General features: G+C 42.7%; 3 protein-coding genes and 1 long non-coding RNA gene across 8 annotated transcripts in view; 2 read left to right on the forward strand and 2 right to left on the reverse strand.

Moving 5' to 3' along the window:
- The window catches only part of LOC135095862 (uncharacterized), an 8,556-nt gene extending 825 nt beyond the window's left edge, over nucleotides 1-7,731 (forward strand). Inside the window, exons 1-8 of one of the 2 annotated variants that reach the window (XR_010264532.1) lie at nucleotides 1-304; nucleotides 1,525-1,711; nucleotides 2,059-2,195; nucleotides 2,387-2,494; nucleotides 2,834-2,960; nucleotides 3,559-3,706; nucleotides 4,175-4,344; nucleotides 4,650-6,728. The exon at nucleotides 1-304 is cut by the window's left edge and continues 825 nt beyond it. Coding sequence is in view for 1 of the 2 variants with exons in the window: in XM_063997003.1 (XP_063853073.1) it covers nucleotides 2,490-2,494; nucleotides 2,834-2,960; nucleotides 3,559-3,706; nucleotides 7,108-7,277 (450 nt within the window). In the remaining variant the exon portion in view is untranslated. Of the gene's footprint in view, nucleotides 305-1,524; nucleotides 1,712-2,058; nucleotides 2,196-2,386; nucleotides 2,495-2,833; nucleotides 2,961-3,558; nucleotides 3,707-4,174; nucleotides 4,345-4,649; nucleotides 6,729-7,107; nucleotides 7,286-7,606 lie in introns of those variants that run through there. The other variant, XM_063997003.1, reaches the window with a different exon arrangement.
- Nucleotides 2,615-5,960, reverse strand: LOC135095864 (uncharacterized). Its single transcript, XR_010264534.1, has 4 exons — nucleotides 5,826-5,960; nucleotides 4,626-4,742; nucleotides 4,058-4,309; nucleotides 2,615-3,696 (listed from the first exon to the last, which is right to left on the reverse strand). It is a non-coding gene; the product is annotated as an uncharacterized LOC135095864 (long non-coding RNA).
- Nucleotides 7,289-11,394, reverse strand: LOC135095863 (putative nuclease HARBI1). 4 transcript variants are annotated; one of them, XM_063997005.1, is made up of 7 exons: nucleotides 11,268-11,390; nucleotides 10,942-11,088; nucleotides 9,559-9,721; nucleotides 9,097-9,233; nucleotides 8,798-8,905; nucleotides 8,332-8,458; nucleotides 7,289-7,744 (listed from the first exon to the last, which is right to left on the reverse strand). In XM_063997005.1, exons 5-7 carry the CDS (start codon nucleotides 8,800-8,802, stop codon nucleotides 7,478-7,480), a joined length of 399 nt encoding a protein of 132 aa, XP_063853075.1. In that variant the 5' UTR covers nucleotides 8,803-8,905; nucleotides 9,097-9,233; nucleotides 9,559-9,721; nucleotides 10,942-11,088; nucleotides 11,268-11,390; the 3' UTR covers nucleotides 7,289-7,477. The 4 variants fall into 4 exon arrangements, 3 of the variants coding, with proteins under 3 accessions (XP_063853075.1, XP_063853076.1, XP_063853077.1); XR_010264533.1 differs by having other exon boundaries at nucleotides 7,605-7,744; nucleotides 11,268-11,394; XM_063997006.1 differs by lacking the exons at nucleotides 10,942-11,088; nucleotides 11,268-11,390 and having other exon boundaries at nucleotides 9,559-10,857.
- A 6,262-nt stretch (nucleotides 11,395-17,656) lies between these two features.
- On the forward strand, nucleotides 17,657-24,806 carry LOC135096054 (zinc finger protein OZF-like). Its single transcript, XM_063997270.1, has one exon. The coding sequence runs from the start codon at nucleotides 19,211-19,213 to the stop codon at nucleotides 20,621-20,623; it is 1,413 nt and encodes a 470-aa protein (XP_063853340.1). The 5' UTR covers nucleotides 17,657-19,210; the 3' UTR covers nucleotides 20,624-24,806.
- The last annotated feature ends 1,037 nt before the right edge of the window (nucleotides 24,807-25,843 follow it).

Consider the following 25,843-nt stretch of genomic DNA (forward strand, 5'->3'; position numbering starts at 1 on the left):
CCCCATTCCGCCTCGCAGCAAGAAGTGTGTATTGTGATTAAGTATTATTTTTGTCATTTCTCCTGCATATGTTGGATATTTGTTTTGCATACTTCCACGTTCGTGCATTGAGGTGAGAAAGACGCTTTCAGGATCGCCTTGACCCCTTGGCATCGAGTGATAATGAGCTCATGCTCAAATATCACTTCCCTCGGCAGACCTAATCCTCTTGTGATTTGGTATTTACCAAATTACACCCAGGTTTTGCTGTCCCTGAGATTGTTTGCCAGTGGGTCCTTCCAAAATGTCATTGGAGACACTGCAGGTAAGATATGCTGGTGTTGCATGCTTCAGCACAGGGGCTGGCTGTTTTGGTAATTGTCAGGGAGCCTTTTCCCTGACCTTATTACTGGTCTGTTCTCTTACATTCTTCGCATATACCTTTAGATACACTTAAAACATAACTTTAAGGTGAGGAAGAAGTGCCCCTGCCCTTCAGGAGTCCAGGGGATGGGCTAAGGTCCCTCAGAGGCTGCCAGAGGTTAGGTTAGTCACCGCACACTTATATTTGAAACATTACCTAATCTAACGTAACCACAGGGGCTAGACCCACCTTTACGGACACCAATATCAGTTAGCATAACCTCTGGAACACCCCTGAAGGACGGGGGCACTCCTCCCCCATCTAATACTATGTGTTTCAGGTTTATCAAGAGGTTTGTGAAAGAATGGAAGAGGATAGATGTGTAACAAGAGGTTTGTGAAAGAATGGAAGAGGATAGATGTGTAACAAGGACAAGAGAGGACTCTAAACAATTACTACTACTTTTTTTTTAGACAAACTGCACAATATTCCATAAATAACTTTTGTAGGTGAATAAACTGATGTTCATTGTGGTGAATAATATTCAAGTGTGGCTGACTTTCAAGGATAAAAGGCATTAAAGTCAACTTCCTGCATGCCACTGTTTATAACGCTGTAATCCAGTGTTAGGAACTTGTCAAGCTTAGTTCCTGGTGTCAAAATATGTGAGTGCATAATTAATAAGGAGGGATGAGGGATGATGCTAACCTTACAAAACCAAACCTTACCAAACCTGCCATCAAGCACCCCTGGGGCTGCCCCTTCCTCACCCACCCCATTATTATTCATGTGTACAAATATTTCTAGACTTGTTACGTTTATTTCTGACATGTTTCTAACACTGCCCTAAGGATAACTTAATTTACTATACTGCTGGCAAAAAAAAATTGACAGCAGAAGTAATATGTGTATGGATATGATGGCAGTGATTGAAGCAATATGTGTATGGATATGATGGCAGTGATTGAAGTAATATGTGTATGGATATGATGGCAGTGATTGAAGTAATATGTGTATGGATATGATGGCAGTGATTGAAAGAACACTGCATTACATGCAGAAGGATCATTAAATTTGTGACCGTTTTTGTTTTTTTCTTTTGGGCCTACAACAAAGATGTATCATATTTAAAATAAATAAATAAATAAAATGAAAACTAATGGCTTATAATCTGCTTTCAGACCTACGCAAGCGTCAGCAGAGTCTTTGAGTGTGTGTGCACCGAGTTGAGTGAGTGTGTGTGCACTGAGTTGAGTGATAAGTCGGTGCAGGAAATCAAGATGCCTCCAACACACCTTGATCAAAGGAGAACTGCACAACAGTTCTTCAGGATAAAAAATTTCCCAAGGGTTACTGGGGCCATTGATGGTAAGATTAACAATAATGTATTTTTGTTTTAAATTTAGTGTTACTGTTATAATCTATCACTTCATCAGTGTTTCCTTTGAGTGAAAGGTATCTCACAGCCTCAAGGTCCTGTTAGGCATTAATAAAGTTTTCAATAATTTATGTATACTGTGTGCATATCCAGTGCAGGGGTGGTGTATATATATATATATATATATATATATATATATATATATATATATATATATATATATATATATATATATATATATATATATATATATATATATATATATATATATATATATGATGGATATATGTAGCTACTGTGTAACATGCTCATGTAATACTTTCTTTTGTGTGCACAGGCACCCACATTGCCATCAAGGCCCCAGGTGTGGACGAGGCCCTTTACTTTAACCAGAAAAGGTATCACTCCCTCTCAACATCCAACTTGTTTGTGATGCGAATGGAGTGATCCTCAGCTACTGCTCCAGACTCCCAGGTATACAGTATCATTGCATTACATGTTTACCCAACCATGTATTTTATTGATTTTCATGTGACTGCACATGGTTACTGGTATTGCATAAGAAAACAGTGTGATAAGCCTTGACATTAGTTACAAATGGACAGTTGACATACTCCTTGACAAGTAATGAATCCTCTTGTAGTATGAAATCTCACTTTTCACAGGTGCCTGCACTCTTATGGAGGTAGCTTGCAGTACAGACCCATCAAGTGTGTGAAAATAATTAATGCTTGCCTGCTCCTACACAACCGCTGCATCAAGTTCCTGATGACGTATGTACTTGTCGCTATTTTTCTGGTAGTTGACGGGATATATCAATATCATGGACATTAGATTTGATTTAACCGAGTACAGTCATGAGTGTTCTTACACTTGTTGTTAGGGTAATGAAATTTGTCAGAAGTGTACCGTCATTTAACGAAAATAACATTTGTTTTTTTCCTACAAAGGTGTCTTGAAAGTCATTATGGTTTGGGCCAGTTTTGGATCACGAAAATGCTAAATGTCAAACTACACGTCTGTTCCTCTCGTACAACATAAACTTTAAACAAATGGAAGGGTTAGGTTCCAACCCCTAGACCTCTCAAACCCTCACAAAAGTCTGCTTACAGCTACCACCTCTTGAGGATGAAGCAGTGCCCCATGCTGGTGCCGACCCTGCTGTGCTGCAGAGGGGTCTACGTGCTCCAGGCAGAATTGTGCAGCAAGAAATCATACAAAACTTCTTCCAGCAATGAAGTAAGGAAGTCAGGTATCATTTACCTATGTCAGTAATCATGTAATGAGTGAAGTAATGGTTTTCCATGTATCACTGCATACTACATGAAAGAGATGAGTGCAGCATTTTATTTCATCAAATACTTAAGTGGCTTGCTAGTATTAGGTATGAATAACACAAATTAACACAAAATGAATTAACACAAATAACACAAAAAGTGCTGTAGATTTATTTAAAAAAAATTAAATGATTGGTAATGGCAAAGTTTTTGCAAGAAAAAGAAAAAAAATAAATAACATATGAGCATAGTTCAGTTCCTGTAAAAAGTAAAAAAAAAAAAAAGAACTTAGTTCCTGTAAAAAGTAAAAAAAAAAAAATAAATAAACATATTTATAGAAATGCCCACCAGCAGGTCATCACAAAGCACTCTAATGTAATTTCTGTACTTTAAGTAACACAAAGGCATTGTAGGTATCACAGTGAAGAAATGCTTTGGTATTATATTGCACTAATATTAACATGCTACTCTAGGTAAATGATAGAATTAATTAATGAAGTGCTCAGCAAGTGTTACCAGCTGCTGCAATGAATGCAGAATGTTCCTCTGCACTTCAACAGATTGTCAAAGTGCCTGGGACATGTTTTGTACAGCCAGCCCCTGCTCCTGCTGCACCATCACCAGCTCGCCCATGCTCAGATGAATCTGCTGTTGGGTTTCCTGCGCTTGAGAGAGAACTTCCAAGTCTGGGTGGCCACCTGCAATACAGTAAACATGATTTTACACGATTTTATACACCATAGAAGCAAACATGACTTTACACCACAAGTTACAAAATAAATGTTATTTTAAGTTGCATGTCATGTTTTTTTTTTTTTTTTATGTAGGAGGAACACTGGCCAAGGGCAACAAAAATCATATAAAAAAAAAAGCTTGCATCTTGCCATGGCCTTTTACCTCACTTGCTCCTTGGACCTTTCTGCTATATACTATACCTAAGGTAGTGGTATGATACACTTATGGAATCAGCAATTTAAAAATAAAACAGGCGCCTGAGAGAAGTATTCTAAAAAAAAAGATTTAAAAAAAATAGGTCAAAGTAGCAAGAACAACACTTACTGGCAGGAGTCAGGAGTTGTATAATCAGTGTTCATTGTACTGGAGGACAACTGAATACATGTTAACATGTTATTCACCATTGCATGTAGTCATCTGTAACATGGACGATTTGAACAGAGAGGTCCTCATCCAGTGCAGATGACGACAGTGTCGAATCCAGAGGCCCCCTGCAGACCCAGTAACACCAGGGTTGGATGACCCCAACACCACTGCAGGTGGAAGGCTGTGGTCATTCCAGAGGCCCTGACACTTCTGGAAAAAAATTCAAAGTGCTTTCATTACTGCAGGTAGAGAATAAGCTGGTATTATTTAAGTGATGTTTTTATTGACTAATTTTTCTTTTAATTACTAGTCAACCTAGTCATGTCTATGTCTATCACATGGTTTTGTTGAGTTGGCGTGCAAGTGTGCAGATCTCTACGTTCAGGAGGATGAGTATTGGACATGATGCAGCTAGCCCCATGGAAGATGATGCTGTGACATAATCATTGTTACATTACAGTACTGCACTTAGTTAAAAATGGCAGTAATTTACAAAATGTAATTTGACCTTTGGTAGTTTACTTACGCAGTGTGGTGCCATCACTTTCAGGGTATGGCAGTCCTGTAAATGCTGTGTGAGACCACATCCACAGCACGACCACCTCCACAGCAGTGTATGTTGTCTCATCTAGAGGTCACCCACCTGCATGGATATGAATGTTGCAATTATCAGCCACTTTGAAGTTCACATGTAAAGCCAAATGAAATTGGTGTAAATCATGAATGTATTAGAGCATATTGATGTTATTTAGCACTGCAGTGGTCACTGTCTCAGACCTGACTGCCAGAGGTACTGTACATACTCCTATTTATAATCCATTGCTTAGTTGGTTCTTGTATGTTTATTGACTATATGGGTAAATTGTGTAACAGCACCAACAATGAAATACAACAAGTACACGAGCAAACTTTTTAAATAATTGCCAGGGTTTTAAGCACTGCTAACAGTCATCTAACCTAACTAACCTAACCATAACCTAACCTCAACAAAGTAAAACCAATATTCAAGAAATGAAATTCATTACAGCAGTTTGGGTCCCAAAGGTTGTGCAGAAAAACATTTTTTTTGGTCCCAATATGCAACAAAGTCATACAGAGGAAGTTGTTCACATTACTCAAAACAGTGTCCAGCAATGCCCAAAACATTAGTCAATTAAATTCCATAAGCAATTAGGTCAAGAAGACAAAATATTAAGCAAATATGGTAGTGTGGGTAAATTTTTACTCTATGTTCATCTTTTCCACATGAAACTATTTGCTTTTTGTCATTTTTGGCATACACTGAATTAGTATGTTAATCAAATCTGATGTAACATAACCAAAGTAATCTAACAAAACCAAAGACAAACCTGAAATAGCTAAAATAACCTTGCTTCTCTAAAAATATGTACATGTAGCCGTTTAACAACTGCTGTCATCATTACAATTAATTTGCAGTTGGTATATGTGGGGTTCAAATTATTCTGGAATGACAAACTGTATCTGATGAGAAGGGTAGGAAAGGCCATGTTGAGACTGGTGAAGGAGTAAAAGAATACCCTACTGTGTGTGTGCTGGAACCATAAGCCATGATTTCACTTACTTGCAGCAGGACATCACTCCATTTTTGGTAATATCACAGTAATTCCATCCATATAGCCCTCTATCCCTCTTCTGTCTCAACTGCACCATGCTAGGTCTGCAACTATGTCAATGAAGATGTGATAAGAATAACCAATTAACTCACCAGTGCCTGCAGTGTGACACTGTTCTGCAGCAGCCTTGCTCTTGACCTGGGTCGGAGGTCCTTAAATTTCCTCTGGACCTCAGGATAGGCAATTGCCATGAAGGGAAGACAGCTGAGTCTGGGCAGGTTGAGAGATGTGATGCTCAGCAGGGCAGAGAGTGGGTAGCGAAGTGCAGTGCGGTGGGAGTAGAAACGGCATTTCTACTCCATACCCTGAAAGTGATGGTGCCACACTGCTTAATGTTACTGTATGTAAAGCGTATGTACCTCACGTCATTATTCCTTGGCATTTATAAGTGAAATGTTCAATAGTTTTCTATTTGCATGAAAACGTGTAATATGTGTAAGTATCAGTATTTAATGCTATATTAAGCACCGAAGCCGATGCTCACTTGTTGGTAGTGTGGGGTTAACCCGCTGGTCGCCTGCAGGCATCACTCACAGCCAAGTCGCACTCAGACAAAGACGGGCAGGATGGTGACCGAGGTAAATACTTTAATTTTGTAGTAAAAACTGATTGTCATAGTGCCAAGTCAATTGCATGTATTCTTAATGAATATTGTAATATGTTGAAAGTGTTTAATATCCGTGTATAATGTTATTTTGTAAGAAATTGAGACCGAGAACTTGTTCGCAGTTCTTACGGTCATGCCTACCTCATCAATAAACGTGTCAGGGAGAACTGCCTTTCCTCGACCCTACAATGATGGGTGTGATCAGTAAAACAGATCACCTGAGAGCCAATTGATGCCCAGCCGGTGCGGCTACAGTTAATGAATATTGTAATATGTTGAAAGTGTTTAATATCTGTGTATAATGTTATTTTGTAAGAAATTGAGACCGAGAACTTGTTCGCAGTTCTTACGGTCATGCCTATCTCATCAATAAACGTGTCAGGGAGAACTGCCTTTCCTCGACCCTACGATGATGGGTGTGATCAGTAAAACAGATCACCTGAGAGCCAATTGATGCCCAGCCGGTGCGGCTACACTTAAGGTCAAATTACATTTTGTAAATTACTGCCATTTTTAACTAAGTGCAGTACTGTAATGTAACAATAATTATGTTACAGCATCATCTTCCATGGGGCTAGCTGCATCATGTCCAATACTCATCCTCCTGAACGTAGAGATCTGCACACTTGCACGCCAACTCAACAAAACCATGTGATAGACATAGACATGACTAGGTTGACTGATAATTAAGAAAAATTAGTCAATAAAAAACATCACTCAAAGAATACCAGCTTATTTTCTACTTTTTTTTTTTTCTTCTCTTCCAGAAGTGTCAGGGCCTCTAGAAGGACCAGAGCCTTCCACCAGCAGTAGTGTTGGACCCATCCAACCCTCTTCTCATGGTGTTGCTGGCTCTGCAGGGGCCTCTGGATTTGACAATCCTGTGTCATCTTCACTGGATGAGGACATTCAAATCATCCATGTTACAGATGACTAGATGCAATGGTGAGTAACATGTTAACATGTATTCAGTTGTCCTCCAGTATGATGAACACTGATTATACAACTCCTGCCAGTGTGTCTTTTCTACTTTGAACTTTTTTTTTTTTTTTTTTTTTAGGAATACTTCTCTCAGGTGGCCATTATATTTTTAAATTGGTGATTCCATAAGTGTGTCATACCACAACCCTGTGTACACTATAGCAGAAAGGTCCAAGGAGCAAATGAGGTAAAGGGACACAACAAGATAGCATGACGATATCTAAAATACCACTTATTTTGTAACTTGTGGTGTAAAGTCATGTTTGCTTCTAAACTGTATTGCAGGTGGCCACTCAGACTTGGAAGTTCTCTCTCAAGTGCAGGAAACCCAACAGCAGATTCATCTGAGCATGGGCGAGCTGGTGATGGTGCAGCAGGAGCAGGGGCTGGCTGTACAAAACATGTCCCAGGCACTTTGACAATCTGTTGAAGTGCAGAGGAACATTCTGCATTCATTGCAGCAGCTGGTAACACTTGCTGAGCACTTCATTAATTAATTCTATCATTTACCTAGAGTAGCATGTTAATATTAGTGCAATATAATACCAAAGCATTTCTTCACTGTGATACCTACAATGCCTTTGTGTTACTTAAAGTACAGAAATTACATTAGAGTGCTTTGTGGTGACCTGCTGGTGGGCATTTCTATAAATATGTTTATTTATATTTTTTTTTACTTTTTACAGGAACTATTTTTTTTTTTTACTTTTTACAGGAACTGAACTATGCTCATGTTATTTATTTTTTTTCTTTTTCTTGCAAAAACTTTGCCATTACCAATCATTTAATTTTTTTAAAATAAATCTACAGCACTTTTTGTGTTATTTGTGTTAATTCATTTTGTGTTAATTTGTGTTATTCATACCTAATACTAGCAAGCCACTTAAGTATTTGATGAAATAAAATGCTGCACTCATCTCTTTCATGTAGTATGCAGTGATACATGGAAAACCATTACTTCACTCATTACATGATTACTGACATAAGTAAATGATACCTGACTTCCTTACTTCATTGCTGGAAGAAGTTTTGTATGATTTCTTGCTGCACAATTCTGCCTGGAGCACGTAGACCCCTCTGCAGCACAGCAGGGTCGGCACCAGCATGGGGCACTGCTTCATCCTCAAGAGGTGGTAGCTGTAAGCAGACTTTTGTGAGGGTTTGAGAGGTCTAGGGGTTGGAACCTAACCCTTCCATTTGTTTAAAGTTTATGTTGTACGAGAGGAACAGACGTGTAGTTTGACATTTAGCATTTTCGTGATCCAAAACTGGCCCAAACCATAATGACTTTCAAGACACCTTTGTAGGAAAAAAACAAATGTTATTTTCGTTAAATGACGGTACACTTCTGACAAATTTCATTACCCTAACAACAAGTGTAAGAACACTCATGACTGTACTCGGTTAAATCAAATCTAATGTCCATGATATTGATATATCCCGTCAACTACCAGAAAAATAGCGACAAGTACATACGTCATCAGGAACTTGATGCAGCGGTTGTGTAGGAGCAGGCAAGCATTAATTATTTTCACACATTTGATGGGTCTGTACTGCAAGCTACCTCCATAAGAGTGCAGGCACCTGTGAAAAGTGAGATTTCATACTACAAGAGGATTCATTACTTGTCAAGGAGTATGTCAACTGTCCATTTGTAACTAATGTCAAGGCTTATCACACTGTTTTCTTATGCAATACCAGTAACCATGTGCAGTCACATGAAAATCAATAAAATACATGGTTGGGTAAACATGTAATGCAATGATACTGTATACCTGGGAGTCTGGAGCAGTAGCTGAGGATCACTCCATTCGCATCACAAACAAGTTGGATGTTGAGAGGGAGTGATACCTTTTCTGGTTAAAGTAAAGGGCCTCGTCCACACCTGGGGCCTTGATGGCAATGTGGGTGCCTGTGCACACAAAAGAAAGTATTACATGATCATGTTACACAGTAGCTACATATATCCATCATATATATATATATATATATATATATATATATATATATATATATATATATATATATATATATATATATATATATATATATATATACATACACCACCCCTGCACTGGATATGCACACAGTATACATAAATTATTGAAAACTTTATTAATGCCTAACAGGACCTTGAGGCTGTGAGATACCTTTCACTCAAAGGAAACACTGATGAAGTGATAGATTATAACAGTAACACTAAATTTAAAACAAAAATACATTATTGTTAATCTTACCATCAATGGCCCCAGTAACCCTTGGGAAATTTTTTATCCTGAAGAACTGTTGTGCAGTTCTCCTTTGATCAAGGTGTGTTGGAGGCATCTTGATTTCCTGCACCGACTTATCACTCAACTCGGTGCACACACACTCAAAGACTCTGCTGACGCTTGCGTAGGTCTGAAAGCAGATTATAAGCCATTAGTTTTCATTTTATTTATTTATTTATTTTAAATAAGATACATCTTTGTTGTAGGCCCAAAAGAAAAAAACAAAAACGGTCACAAATTTAATGATCCTTCTGCATGTAATGCAGTGTTCTTTCAATCACTGCCATCATATCCATACACATATTACTTCAATCACTGCCATCATATCCATACACATATTACTTCAATCACTGCCATCATATCCATACACATATTGCTTCAATCACTGCCATCATATCCATACACATATTACTTCTGCTGTCAATTTTTTTTTGCCAGCAGTATAGTAAATTAAGTTATCCTTAGGGCAGTGTTAGAAACATGTCAGAAATAAACCTAACAAGTCTAGAAATATTTGTACACATGAATAATAATGGGGTGGGTGAGGAAGGGGCAGCCCCAGGGGTGCTTGATGGCAGGTTTGGTAAGGTTTGGTTTTGTAAGGTTAGCATCATCCCTCATCCCTCCTTATTAATTATGCACTCACATATTTTGACACCAGGAACTAAGCTTGACAAGTTCCTAACACTGGATTACAGCGTTATAAACAGTGGCATGCAGGAAGTTGACTTTAATGCCTTTTATCCTTGAAAGTCAGCCACACTTGAATATTATTCACCACAATGAACATCAGTTTATTCACCTACAAAAGTTATTTATGGAATATTGTGCAGTTTGTCTAAAAAAAAAGTAGTAGTAATTGTTTAGAGTCCTCTCTTGTCCTTGTTACACATCTATCCTCTTCCATTCTTTCACAAACCTCTTGTTACACATCTATCCTCTTCCATTCTTTCACAAACCTCTTGATAAACCTGAAACACATAGTATTAGATGGGGGAGGAGTGCCCCCGTCCTTCAGGGGTGTTCCAGAGGTTATGCTAACTGATATTGGTGTCCGTAAAGGTGGGTCTAGCCCCTGTGGTTACGTTAGATTAGGTAATGTTTCAAATATAAGTGTGCGGTGACTAACCTAACCTCTGGCAGCCTCTGAGGGACCTTAGCCCATCCCCTGGACTCCTGAAGGGCAGGGGCACTTCTTCCTCACCTTAAAGTTATGTTTTAAGTGTATCTAAAGGTATATGCGAAGAATGTAAGAGAACAGACCAGTAATAAGGTCAGGGAAAAGGCTCCCTGACAATTACCAAAACAGCCAGCCCCTGTGCTGAAGCATGCAACACCAGCATATCTTACCTGCAGTGTCTCCAATGACATTTTGGAAGGACCCACTGGCAAACAATCTCAGGGACAGCAAAACCTAGGTGTGAGTTGGTAATGCCCGGCTACGCCTTGTCCTTCTCTCCAGCTGAGGCTGCATCTCCTCAAACAAGAGGATTAGGTCTGCCGAGAGAAGTGATATTTGAGCATGAGCTCATTATCACTCAATGCCAAGGGGTCAAGGCGATCCCAAAAGCGCTTTTCTCACTTCAAGGCACGAACGTGGAAGTATGCAAAGAAAATATCCAATACTCGTACATGCAGGTGAAACGACGAAAACAATACTTAATCACAGTACACACTTGTTGCTGCGAGGCGGAATGAGGAGCGCGCACGTGGGGCAAATCAGCCTTTTCCTGCTTTATTTTTGGTGTTCTATGCAATATTTCACTTTATGCATCACAAAACCATGCTTTCTTGGTGGTAAACCTTGTAAGCAATGAAAAAAAAAAAGTTATTTTGTGCACATAAATATTTATATAAGAGTTTTCGGGTGAGGTGTAAACTTACACCACCTCAGGTGGTGGTTTAACTTACCAACCTTGCTAGCATGGCAACACCAACCTCTTGCCCGTTCGTGGATACCATTTGGCGACCGAAGGTTAGTAATGGATGCTGATCGCAGCTTGTTAAGTAGCAACCGTTTTGTGCGAGTCCTATAAAGGACTTACAGGACTCGCGCCAATGAAATGCACCCCCAGAAGGACTCTTCGTTTATTTTCTGAATTACTGCATAGTTATTTCCACGTTATTATAATGGTAATCGGATATGTGAAGAGTAAAGCAACACTAGATATGATAGCCTGCATTAAAGCCTTTTTTCCACTTTGCTAAGGAGTTGAGTGTTGGCAATATTCACCGCGGCCCCATGGAAAAACACAAGCTGCCGTGGACTGCTTCAGGTACTCCAGCTGCTCCTCTCTCACATACCCAACACCTGATCTCCATCTCTATGGGATGACTGACTAATACATGACCTCCGCACCACCTCCATGGGCCTCTACAGAACAGACTCCTCTCCACAGCTTTGGATAAGAAAAAGTCCAGTGTTGGACGTAGCCTCTCACTAGCCTCACACGAACACCTTCACCATCTACATCTTTCATCTGACCCACGCTGCCCTCGGTGCCACACAGTGCCTGACACTGTTGAACACTTCCTTCTGCAGCGCCCTCGCCTCCACTCACACCGTACTGTTCTCCGCACACAAGTCTTTGCTCCGGGGATAAATAGTTTTGACCTGTCCACCCTACTGGCGGCGGCAGGCGTCCATCCCTCAAGACAGTCAGCTGTCATCCGCCTCACCTGTGCCTTCCCCAAGAAGTCAGGACAGCTGCCACGCCTGTGATGACACCACAGGCACTTCACCAGAGGGCACAAGTGATTGTCACACTGATCGTGACGGCCCTTAACAACAACAACAACAACAACAACAACACATATTACGGCCAACCCTACCGCGGGAAGCATTAAAGTGGCTGTATACACTTTTTGTGGCTATTGTGATACATACAGCTCCCTGAAATACATCCCAGTACGAAATAATAGGTCAAGTCTTTCCCAATAAGTGAAGCCACAATCCGCGATCGCTAGGGTAGCCTGCAATATAGTTAATAGTGAAAGTTTTTCACTCAACATACACGTGGAGACGCGCCAATTATTCCTTTGTGTACAGTATAAAAATAAAAAAGTGAAGATCCAATTAGTTAATCAAAAAATTGAAAGTGCACGCACCTTTGTCGAGGCCAGCGGAATCGCCACCCAGGAGACGAGTCGGAGGTTTTAGAATACTTGATAAATGAGAGTCACAATAGTATTGCTGACATTTTCTTTGCCTTCATACTAACGAATGACGATCTTGCCTGCTGTAGAAGCAACATCGGTCAAAAATAACCCCCAAACACGAGTTTGAGCCAAGCAAAAAAGGACGTCCATAATTGGCAGGAGACACCGCCTGGCTTAGGAATGGGTTAGGCACTATTTTCCTCCTCTTTCCACGTCAGCCTCACCGAAGTATGGCGAGGCATGACCTGCAGTGCTGGATGCCGAAACTGAGGTAAAATCCCACACCTTAACAACCAAAAAATATGTGCAAACTTACTGATAATTATCTCTATCAAAATGAACTTTGAACTCTGCAGGGATTCCCTCACATAATGGTGAAAGGTACTGACCTGCCCTACCCCTGGGGGACTCCAGGCCTAACCCTGCACCAGCTGACCCAGCCCAGACACACACAGCCCATGATGAAAGTGACGTGGTGTGTCACAGGTGTTTGCCTCGCTCGGTACCTGCTTCCCAGAGTAACATTTCATGGCCAGGTAATTGTACAGTGAGTACTTTCACCCAACAGTTTGCCTCAGTCTTCACAGTTCTGTCCATGACCAACAGATTCACATTTCTTGTATGGCGGGAATAAAATGTCCATAAATTGTTACCGTGTCGTTGGCGGACTACCTTTGAAAACAGACCCAACAATGGCCACCAGCTGAAGCACCAGCATGGCATTTTCTGTTAAATTCAGTGTGTATCACCACACCACGCATTATTTATCTTCATCTTAACCAAAGAGTGCATACCATTATGGGAATATACAGAAAAATGCATTAGTTCTCTAGTCCAGTGTCTGTGTGAATTGCATGATCACCAACCGTGAAAGGAGCGCCCTCGGGTGAGCGTCTGCTAACATGCCGCCAGACGGGAAGCATCTCCTGTGGAAGACTCGCCGAGGAAAGGGGAAGAGGCAGACTGAGCCATTAGAGATGCCGTTGCAAAGACCATCATCATCCACATCTGACCCGACACAAAGATTGGGAGTCTTCCTGAGCCACTGGGACACCAAGGCCACGGGTGACAGCAGAAAGCCAGCCACAAAATAAGAAGGTAAAGCAAAGAAATGCGTGAAGGAAGGCAGGAGAATGACCCAAGAGGCAACTCAGAGCGTACAGTAGCTGAGAGGAAGTAACTCCCGCCAGCGTTGCCAGACGTACGATAATTATTGTACAAGTACAATAATTTTTGCCAGTGTACGATGTACAATGGGACTCATGCGATAATACGATAATTTGGGAATTCGTACGATATTTTTATGAAATATACAATAATTTAAGTGAAAATTAATGTTATCAATATCAGGTAATGCAAAATTTCTTACATAAATTTGAATAACAAAATAAAAACCTGAAAGTGGCAGATGTATTGCTTTCCTTACGAGACAAGTCTCACCATACGGGTGAACAACAGGTCTCGTTCTTGTCTGCGACCAGTCCGTCCGCTCCCCGAGTCCCCGTCCCATAGTCTCGTAGTCGTCAGTCAGTCGTCAGTCTCGCGCGTCGCGACGCAGGACAGGACTTTCAGTTTTCGTTAAAAATGTCTGAAGAGAAAGGAAAGGAGAGAGAGGAGGCATGTGGTGCAGTGCCGAAAAAAGCGAGACGGAAACAGAAATATAGGCCCGAGTGGGAAAAACAGTTTCCGTGGGTGGGGCCTGCAAAGAAGGATGCTTGTAAGGCCATGTGCCTTATTTGCAGTGTTGAAATAACTGCCCAGCTCACAACTCTCAAGTTGCACGAAAACACTGCAAAGCACAAGAAAATGCGTGCGCCATCCTCATCCAAAATACTTATGGAGTCATTTACAAGTGCACGTGGTGATAATGAAACTAGTAAAAGTGATTCTGTTAAGGCTGCTGAAATAAGGCTTACTGCATTTATGGTGGAACACAATATAAGTTTCCGTGTGGCCGATCATCTGTGTGAAGTCCTGAAAGGTTGCTTCTCTGACTCCGCTATTGCAAAGGAATTGAAAATGAAAAGAACAAAATGTCAAAGAGTGTGTGGTAATGTTATGGCACACTCTCACAAACAAGAGCTCATTAACATCTTGAAGCAGAACAAGTTGAGCATTCTTGTGGATGAATCCACAGATATATCGGTCTGTCAGAATTTATGCATCATGGTAAGAGTGGTTGAAGGAAATGCTGTTGTCACCAAATTTTTGGATTTAGTGCCATTATTTAGTAGTGATCCTAGTAAAGCTAATGAAGGTGCTACAGCTGCCAGGTTGTTTTCAGAGATAATGAAAACATTTACTGAAAATGGTATACCTACTTGTAATATCATTGGCTTTGGTTCTGATGGATGCAGCACTATGATGGGGCCTAATAACTCTGTGAGTAGCAGGTTAAAGGAACTTTGCCCAGGAATCTTTATTATGAAATGTGTGTGCCATTCTGCCATTCTGCCTCTGAAGCATGCAAACAATTACCTGATGCTATTGAACAACTAGCTCATGATGTCCACAACACATTCAAGAACTCTTCAAAACGATTGGCACAATTTGTACAATTTCAAGAGTTTGCTGGGGCTCAAAAGCTTAGGATTTTATTGCCATGTAGAACGCGCTGGCTTTCCTACACGGCTGTTGTGAAAAGGATGCTTGAGCAGTGGGGCCCTCTTCAGATGTTGTTTACTGAATTAAATTTACCAGGCTTTACTACTGCTTCCTTTCTTCAGTATTACCAAAGTATTACCAAAAAGCTGAACCTTTTATTTCAAAGTGAAAGAGTGGTCATACCTGAATTGCACAGGCAAGTTTGTAATTTATATAAAGAATTGCTACTGATGTACATGAACCATGAATACATTGTGAAAACCATGCTTTCAAAAGTTGATCCAAGATATCAACGTGAGTTCCTGATGCTAGAGCAGGTGTATTTGGGTGCATCTGTCTTAAAAACAATAACAGACAATCCAGAATTAAGCAAGCGAAAAAAGGAAATGTATGAGTTTCGCTTCCACTGCAGATTATTTTTGATAGTAGCAGCAGAACAGATCAGGAAGAGATTTAATTTCGCAGATGAAGTCCTTTCAAGAATGCACATGCTGGAGCCAGCCAGTGTTCTAGGCATCCAGGGCAAAGTGCAAGAGCAAAGTTTGGTGCCCCTCGCGACACACCTTCCCCGAATCATTACCCAGGATGATTCTACCCTCCAGCAACTGGACGATGAGTGGAAGAGGCTTACCGTAGAAGATCTGCCTGAATCCATTACCAACATGGCGAAAAAAGTGGACAAAAGCAATTACAACCAGCCTGATAAATTTTGGTGTGCCATAAAAACTCTGGAGGATAGTGATGGAAACCCCAAGTTTAAGCTTGTTTCAGACTTTTCACTAGGATGTCTTTCTTTGCCTCATGCTAATGCTGACTGACTGCTGCTTCTCTAGTGTAAACCGTGTGAAAACAAAAGACAGAAATAAGCTAATAACAGAAACCGTAAGAGACATCATCCTAGCGAAGCAGTGTGTTGCTTCCACATCCAGCAGTGACTGTACGACCTTCAAGCCATCAATCAAAGTCAATGATAAAAAACATGACATCAAGCGTGCTATATTCCTCCAATGAAGAGAGTGCCGGGGCTGCTGACGACGAGCCGGATGTATATATAGAAGAACAAGACCAGTAATCTCCTACATAGTAAGTAAACAACTTAACGAAGTGTCCTGTAGTTTTTCTCCAATTATTAATGATATGTATTTAGGAAAGTGTTTTGTTTGTTAAGGGCATTGTTGTTTTTTTTTCATCACACACACACACACACACACCTCTCTCTCTCTCTCTCTCTCTCTCTCTCTCTCTCTCTCTCTCTCTCTCTCTCTCTCTCTCTCTCTCTCTCTCTCTCTCTCTCTATATATATATATATATATATATATATATATATATATATATATATATATATATATATAACGTAAATTCTGCTGTATTTGGAAAATGGCAGTTTTGCATAATATTTGGAATAATTACATATGTACGACAATTTTACCAGAAGTACAATAATTTCAACCTGTGTAGTACGATAATATGGCCAAAACAATCTGGCAACGCTGAACTGTACGAGCCTAACAGAATCTCATGGCGTCCCGAAGGAAGGTTTGAAGTTGCACGTGTAAACATTGACCAAAAAACACCAAAATTCACATGAACGCGGCGCCCACACCAAAATTACTAGTAGAAGTGAGGGAAAGGAAGTTCAGGTGAGTGTGTCTGGCCAAAAATCGCCTTAAAATGGCAAGAATGGACGCTGTTACCACCACAAGAAACAGAAGGGGAGGGAGCGGTGTGTTTAGGGAGAACTTCGGGGATCTGGTGTGTTTGGATTTTGGTTAATGTGTAGAATATCTGCTCCTGCCTCAGCCTAACCTTCACTAGCCGTGTTCAAGTTTACATCTGACATATAAAGGGTCACTGGCAGAAGGCTGGCTGATAAGTACTCTAGGGGAGGGCGGGGGGACGGGACAACAAACTTTTCTTATTTCCCCACGGAGGGAGGAAGTTGCGGAAAGAGGAAAAGACGGGAGATGTTTGGACTCACTCACCTGCTTGACACACCTGGATGGCTACCCTTTCTTGACATATGAATAGACAGGTAGAGGTTATTTCAGATGAATGTAAGGGCAGCGCGGTTCTGCAGGTGCGCCAAACCTTACGGTATTTTACTGTTTCCCCAGTATTAACGTGGCTTTCCTTACCCTTCTTATCAGAGAAGGGCACTGGTCTACCCTGGTGAGGGGGTGTTCGTTCGTGCGTGTGTATGTCACATCTGTTGGCAAGCGTGAAATTGTTCACGGTGATTGGTTCCTTTGTTTGAGAATGCAGCTGCTGGCCAATTAAAACATGAGGGATTAATTTAGCCAATGACAGCGCTTTACTTCATCCTGAGGAGGGAGAAGCGCTCAATTTGAAATATTTGAGTTAGTGCGAGGAAGAAGTCTCTGTTGCTGCCATTATTTCCAGCGCACCGCCACATTTTGTGAAGAGAAACAAGGTGACCACTTCTTATTCATTTCTCTGCCTTGCCAGTTAGGTTTTGGTGACTTTAGTTAGGTTAGGTTAAGTTAGTTTAGTTTGGTTAGTGTGGTTAGGTTTGGTTAAGTTACGTTTGGTTAGGTTAGGTTAGGTAGTTTAGTTAGGTTAAATTAGTTTGGTTAGGTTTTATTTGTTTTAATTTAGTCAGGTTAGGTTATTTAGGTGAAGTTAAGTTAGGTTTTGTTAAGTTAGTTTGGTTAGGTTAAATTAGTCTTGGTTAGGTTTGGTTAAGTTAGGTTTGGTTAGGTTAGGTTAGCTATTTTAATTAGGTTAAGTTAGCTAGTTTGGTTAGGTCTGTAAGGTGGAGGTTGAGCGGAATGATGTCGCTTTTCTCCGGAGTGGTGAATCTGCTCCACCCGGATCCGCGTTGCTGGATCCACTTGTTGCGGTGGATTGCTACCCTCTAATTTAATTCATTCCCATCACCACTAACCTTGCTGTTGGAATGACAGTTCCCACAAACACTCCATTTAAATTCAAATTATGTTGAAAGGCCGGGGATAAATGTGACTCTCTCTCTCTCTCTCTCTCTCTCTCTCTCTCTCTCTCTCTCTCTCTCTCTCTCTCTCTCTCTCTCTCTCTCTCTCTCTCCTCATGTCTGTGTGCATGATTTGGTTAGCCTTAGATGTTAATGAGTTAGGTATTCTGTACACAGCATTAATACTCTGATAACATTTTGAACAGTAAGTATTCTGTACACAGCATTAATACTGTGATAACATTTTGAACAGTAAGTATTCTGTACACAGCATTAATACTGTGATAACATTTTGAACAGTAAGTATTCTGTACACAGCATTAATACTCTGATAACATTTTGAACAGTAAGTATTCTGTACACAGCATTAATACTGTGATAACATTTTGAACAGTAAGTATTCTGTACACAGCATTAATACTGTGATAACATTTTGAACAGTAAGTATTCTGTACACAGCATTAATACTGTGATAACATTTTGAACAAGTATACCGGGGAAAAACTGTGTTTGTGTCCTTGATGACCCAGTGAAGTGTGGGTGGGTGACCCAACTTTGGGCTGTGACCCAAGGGTTAAGAACCACTGACCCAAGGTGATGCACTCTTCCAGGCACTTGCTGTGAGAGAGAGGGGAGACCTGTGCACCGCTGTGCTGCACTGTGCTTAGATGTCCCTGGTTCACTCCTGAGGCTGTACCATTCTTGCCCCTATTGTGAGTATGTCTCTGTGTGTGTGTGTGTGTGTGTGCGTGTGTGTGTGTGTGTGTGTGTGTGTGTGTGTGTGTGTGTGTGTGTGTGTGTGTGTGTGTGTGTGTGTGTGTGTAGTTGACAATTACTGAAGGGTTTGTGACTTGACCCGTCCCACAAGTGACAAAGACGGCATCACGTTGGTCAGTGCTTGCAGAAATGGCTCTTTCTGAGACGTGGGTACAGTTTGTAATGGCCGCCACTCTTCCCTGCTCCACAGACCAGGCCAGCATCCAGGCTGCCGCCCTGCCTGGCACTGACGGCTGTCTGGCCTCCCCGAGGGTCCCTGCAGGACTGGACGCGGCGTGTGCTGGCGGGAGTGGTGCTGCGGTGGAGGTCGTGAGGCCGGGCACCAGCATGAGTGGCCGGCGGTGGCGGCAACAGCAGCAGCAGCAGCAGCAGCAGCCAGCCTCAGGTGTGGGGAGGCACAGGTGTGGTGGCAAGAATCACCTGGAGGCAGACAGCTCTGTCCACAGAGGAGAGAGCAAGTTTGAGTGCCAGCAGTGTGACAAAACTTTTGTATCCAGACATGGCCTTAAGTACCACACCCTGACACACAGTGGTGTTAGAAATTATGAGTGTGGTGAGTGTGGGAAGAAATTTACCCACAAGTCTAACCTCAACACACACACCCTGACACACAGTGGTGTTAGAAATTATGAGTATGGTGAGTGTAGCAAGAAATTTACAAGTAAGTCTAACCTCAACACACACACCCTGACACACAGTGGTGTTAGAAATTATGAGTGTGATGAGTGTGGGAAGAAATTTACCCACAAGTCTTCCCTCACCACACACACCCTGACACACAGTGATGTTAGAAATTATGAGTGTGATGAGTGTGGGAAGAAATTTACCCATAAGTCTAACCTCACCAAACACACCCTGACACACAGTGGTCTTAGAAATTATGAGTGTGATGAGTGTGGGAAGAAATTTATCAGAAAGTCTACCCTCACCAGACACACCCTCACACACAGTGGTGTTAAAAATTATGAGTGTGATGAGTGTGGGAAGAAATTTACCCACAAGTTTCACCTCACCACACACACACTGACACACAGTGGTGTTAAAAATTATGAGTGTGGTGAGTGTGAGAAGAAATTTACCCACAAGTCTTACCTCACCACACACACCCTGACACACAGTGGTGTTAGAAATTATGAGTGTGATGAGTGTGGGAAGAAATTTACCCATAAGTCTTACCTCACCACACACACCCTGACACACAGTGGTGTTAAAAATTATGAGTGTGATGAGTGTGGGAAGAAATTTACCCACAAGTCTTCCCTTAACACACACACCCTGACACACAGTGGTGTTAAAAATTATGAGTGTGATGAGTGTGGGAAGAAATTTACCCAAAAGTCTTCCCTTAACACACACACCCTGACACACAGTGGTGTTAAAAATTATGAGTGTGATGAGTGTGGGAAGAAATTTACCACCATTTCTCGTCTCAATCAACACGCCTTCAGACACACTGGGGTGAGGGAGTTCGAGTGTGATGTTTGTGGCAAGTGTTTCAAGACAAAGGGTGATATTGCCAAGCACGTGAAGATCCACTTCTGAGGTGGTGGTGTGTGGACACATGGGGCCACACCTGTACCTGTGGTGGTGGTGGTGGTGGTGGTTGCCGTGCCTGTGAGGGAGTCATGGCCCCAGCAGTTTTGTGTGGTGGTGGTGGTGGTGGTGGTGTGGGGGAGTCATGGCCCCAGCAGTTTTGTGTGGTGGTGGTGGTGGTGGTGGTGTGGGGGAGTCATGGCCCCAGCATTTGTTTTGTTGGCAGTGCAGGTGTGACTTTCAATAAATGTGTGTGTGCAGTAAACCTTTGTTTGTGTATTCACCAGGTGTAGTATACAGGGCCTCAGCTACAGGAATATATTGTGGTGAGGCAGCCCCTCTCTCTCCTTGCCTCAAGTGTTTGTGTATTCACCAGGTGTAGTATACAGGGCCTCAGCTACAGGAATATATTGTAGTGAGCCAGCCCTTCTCTCTCCTTGCCTCAAGTGTTTGTGTATTCACCAGGTGTAGTATACAGGGCCTCAGCTACAGGAATATATTGTAGTGAGGCAGCCCCTCTCTCTCCTTGCCTCAAGTGTTTGTGTATTCACCAGGTGTAGTATACAGGGCCTCAGCTACAGGAATATATTGTAGTGAGGCAGCCCTTCTCTCTCTCCTTGCCTCAAGTGTTTGTGTATTCACCAGGTGTAGTATACAGGGCCTCAGCTACAGGAATATATTGTAGTGAGGCAGCCCCTCTCTCTCCTTGCCTCAAGTGTTTGTGTATTCACCAGGTGTAGTATACAGGGCCTCAGCTACAGGAATATATTGTAGTGAGGCAGCCCCTCTCTCTCCTTGCCTCAAGTGTTTGTGTATTCACCAGGTGTAGTATACAGGGCCTCAGCTACAGGAATATATTGTAGTGAGGCAGCCCCTCTCTCTCCTTGCCTCAAGTGTTTGTGTATTCACCAGGTGTAGTATACAGGGCCTCAGCTACAGGAATATATTGTAGTGAGGCAGCCCCTCTCTCTCCTTGCCTCAAGTGTTTGTGTATTCACCAGGTGTAGTATACAGGGCCTCAGCTACAGGAATATATTGTAGTGAGGCAGCCCTTCTCTCTCTCCTTGCCTCAAGTGTTTGTGTATTCACCAGGTGTAGTATACAGGGCCTCAGCTACAGGAATATATTGTAGTGAGGCAGCCCTTCTCTCTCTCCTTGCCTCAAGTGTTGTGTTTGTTTCTTTTTGTCTCCCTTCACACGTTAGGTTATGTTAAGTCTGGCACCATCTTTGCCCCTCTCTCTCTCTCTCTCTCTCTCTCTCTCTCTCTCTCTCTCTCTCTCTCTCTCTCTCTCTCTCTCTCTCTCACCATTGGTAAGTATTAAGAAAACTACCCAGCTCACAACAGCAGAAACAATTTCATTATTTTTCCTGCTAGATTTTGGTATGTTCTCAATCTGCTAACAATTTTTTTGTAGCAAATCATTTTTTTTTTTTTTTACCCTCTTCCTTCAACCCCCTCAGACACTGATGATTTGCAAGGAAATGATGGTCAGATCAAGACAAAATGTGCCAAAATGTTGCATCCTCACTGACACACACACAAACACACACCAATACCTGTCGCTGTTCACAGTGATGCACTGCGGTCACTGGTGATGGAGCGTCATGCTGGTCTCCCGCCACGGCACTCTTGGGTGTTAACAGACCAAACCTAACCTAACCTAATGGGGCCACTGTCCCATTGGGGTGGCACTTAATTTGTCAGGGAAGGTGGTCAGGGGACTGGGGGGAGTGATGGAGGGAGTGCAGACCTGGCCTGTTGTTGCATGGGAGGGGCAGGAAGCAGGGTGTGTGTGTGTGTGTGTGTGTGTGTGTTGCAGGCGGGGACAGTGTGTTAGGCAGCGCTTGGCCCAGTGTGTGCTGACTGTCACTGTTGTTCCAGGTGCCAGGCAGAGCCCAGGCAGCACGCCCTGCTCACTGCCAACCAATCTTGTGTCTGACTTCCTGTAGATTTGGCTGCGGCGTGTGCTGGCGGGAGTGGTGCTGTGGTGGAGGTTGTGAGGCCGGGCAGCAGCATGAGTGGCCGGTGGCAGCAGCAGCAGTCTGCCTCAGGTGTGGGGAGGCGCAGGTGTGGTGGCAAGAATCACCTGGAGGCAGGCAGCTCTGTCCACAGAGGAGAGAGCAAGTTTGAGTGCCAGCAGTGTGACAAAACTTTTGTATCCAGACAAGGCCTTAAGTACCACACCCTGACACACAGTGGTGTTAGAAATTATGAGTGTGGTGAGTGTAGCAAGAAATTTACAAGAAAGTCTAACCTCACCAGACACACCCTGACACACAGTGGTGTTAGAAATTATCAGAGTGATAAGTGTGGAAAGAAATTTACCACTAAGTCTTACCTCACCACACACACCCTGACACACAGTGGTGTTACAAATTATGAGTGTGATGAGTGTGGGAAGAAATTTACCCACAAGTCTTCCCTCACCACACACACCCTGACACACAGTGGTGTTAAGAATTATGAGTGTGATGAGTGTGGGAAGAAATTTACCCACAAGTCTTCCCTCACCACACACACCCTGACACACAGTGGTGTTAAGAATTATGAGTGTGATGAGTGTGGCAAAAGATTTCCTACCATTTCTCATCTCAATAAACACACCTTCAGACACACTGGCTTGAGGGAGTTCAAGTGTGATGTTTGTGGCAAGTGTTTCAAGACAAGGGGTTGATATTGCCAGGCACATGAGGGTCCACTTTTGAGGTGTGTTGTATGCATGAGTGGGACCACACCCATGCCTGTGATGGTGGTGGTGGTGATGGTGGTGGTGGCAGTGGTGGCAACCGTGCCTGTGTGTGCTGTGAGGGAATAATGGCCCCAGCAATTGTTTTGTGTGGTGGTGGTGGCGGTGGCAGCCATGCCCAGGTGTGCTGTGAGGGAGCAGTGGCGGCAGCAGTTGTTTTGTTGGCAGTGCAGGTGTGACTTTCAATAAATGTGTGTGTAACATCATGCCACGTTCTTTTCCTTTTTGAGTGGTGGTGTGTCGGCTCCCTGTGTCTGGTGTTTGCTGCGCCAAGTTGTGGCAGCCACAAGCATCGCCCCACACTTGCTTCGCTGGATCTGAGCGGCCGCATCCCTCACCACTCCGCCGGCCTGTCGGTGCTCTCTTGTGTGCACTGGGTGTGCCTGAGCCGTTGTGCTGACGCTGGGGAGTCTTCGGCAAGCACAAGTGTCTTGCGTGGTGGTGTAAGAATGCGTGTTGGGTCTTTCATATCAATTAGGAAGAGCAGGGGACCCAGCACAGAGCCCTGGGGTGCCCTGCTGTGCACTTTCACTCTGCTGCACTCTGCTGCATGTACTCTTGTGCATCTATGTGATGGACCTGATGAGGTCTTTAAGTGGTACAGGGACCATAGCAAGGGTAACATAAGAAAAATTCTCAGGATACAACAAATAATTGGTTCAAGCTTGAAAAAAAGTTATGTTTAAAGAGACAGGAAGGAAATGGTTCTCAAATAGTGGTGGATGACTGGAAGTGACTGAGTAATCTGGTTGTTAGTGCTGCGTCAGTAGGGAGGTTTGAAAGATTAGAGAAATGTACGGACGGGGATGACGGGTGGAAACTGGCAGGCACTCACTACAGGGACTGGCACGTGTTGGCCTGGTGGCTTCCTGCGCCAACCCTTGTGTTCTTGTGCTCCGGGGCCAGTTCTGGGCAGCTTGCATTTCAGTCGGCAGTGTGGCGCAGCATTGAAGGCTGTTACAAAGATGCACAGCGTCCAAAGGGCGAGTGTAGTCGTGCACGTTTGGCCAGCCACTAACCCTTTGACTGCCACTTGGTACACCTTTCCCTCATCACCAATCACTGAGACACCTTTACTTGCTCCACAGGCACATCCAGTCTTTGAACTGGGAAGAAATTGCAAAAGATATTCTTGCACTGCTGGTGGTGCTGCTGACTGTGTTGTGTTGCAGGGAAGGGGTCCAGGGACAGGCAGGTTGGTCACACTTAACCCTCCCTGTGTGAATGCATGTTGCTTCTCACCAAACACTTTTCTGGCCTGTAAATCTTGAGTGTTTCATCCCTGACCACTTCCCCCGTGGCTTGTGTGCTGTGCTTGTAAGGCTTGCTGGGGCACCACCACTGGCTGCCGTCCCAACACTGACACCTCTGCAGGTGAACACCACCACCAAGGTCTATACAGGGTGTCTCAAGAGGAAAGGAACACCAACACTAATAACACAGTCTTCTGATGCCTAACACAACACTGTCTTCCATTAAGAGATGAGTGAACCAAACATCAGTGGTCATACAGCTTTTATAAATGCAGAGGAAAGGGAGTTATGAAAAGAGAGGGGGGGGGGTGTAACAGGGGAGTGAGAAGGCAGCTGTGTTGAAGGAAGAGTATTAAAGCAAACTGAAAATGAGAAAACGGATACTGGCTTAAACTGTAGCATTAGAAGACAGCTAAATCTTTGAATCCCTTGTTGTTTACCTGATCCTCCAAACTCTTGCCTGAACAAAAGACAAAAGCAATCCAAAGTGAGAAGAATAAAGAAAAAAGAAGAAAAACAGAAAAGACAAAATAGATACAGGCTTAAACTGTAGCATTAGAAGACAAGCCTGCTCATCCCTTCTCCTGGCTTTAGCCTCTACTGTTCTTATCCTTGCTTTAACTAACAATCTACTCCCCCAGTCTCCTACATGCCTCAGGTCTTTCTCTGCATTCCTGACTGCCATCTGACCCTGCCATTCTCTATCTTCTTCCTCACCATCCTGTCGCCTAACTTCTGCCGTTCTTCCTTTGTGTTCTTCGTTTCCACTGTTCCATTTCTTTTTTTTTTTTTTTTTCCAAGATGAGGTTCCCTCTGCTCTAAATATCTTTTCAAGCCATCTCTCCTCGCCGAGTCCTTCTATCTTCCTAAGTAAATTAAGTTTTCCTTTCTCAACCCTGTCCCTGAATGTGCTTCATCACATCTCACCTCAGATTGCCTCTACTGCTGTACTGTTTGGGAGCCCTAAACTCCACCTGCTTGTAATGTTCGTGATCTCTCTAACTTCATGAGATCTCCCTCCCGGTAATGGTAAGTAATTTGTGATCTGTACAAACAGTAAGCCATTCCTTTCCACACGCTTCTGTTAATTGCATACTTGTTAATCGATCATGCTTGTCATCCTCCTGGCTTCCCCTTCATTTATTTTCCCTTACTTTTCTCCTCATACTCACTCTATCAATTATATACATTTATCTACTACTTCTAGCACAATGCTTCCCAGCACTCA

The sequence above is a fragment of the Scylla paramamosain genome, unplaced genomic scaffold, assembly GCF_035594125.1.
Source record: "Scylla paramamosain isolate STU-SP2022 unplaced genomic scaffold, ASM3559412v1 Contig2, whole genome shotgun sequence".
Lineage (NCBI taxonomy): Eukaryota > Metazoa > Arthropoda > Malacostraca > Decapoda > Portunidae > Scylla > Scylla paramamosain.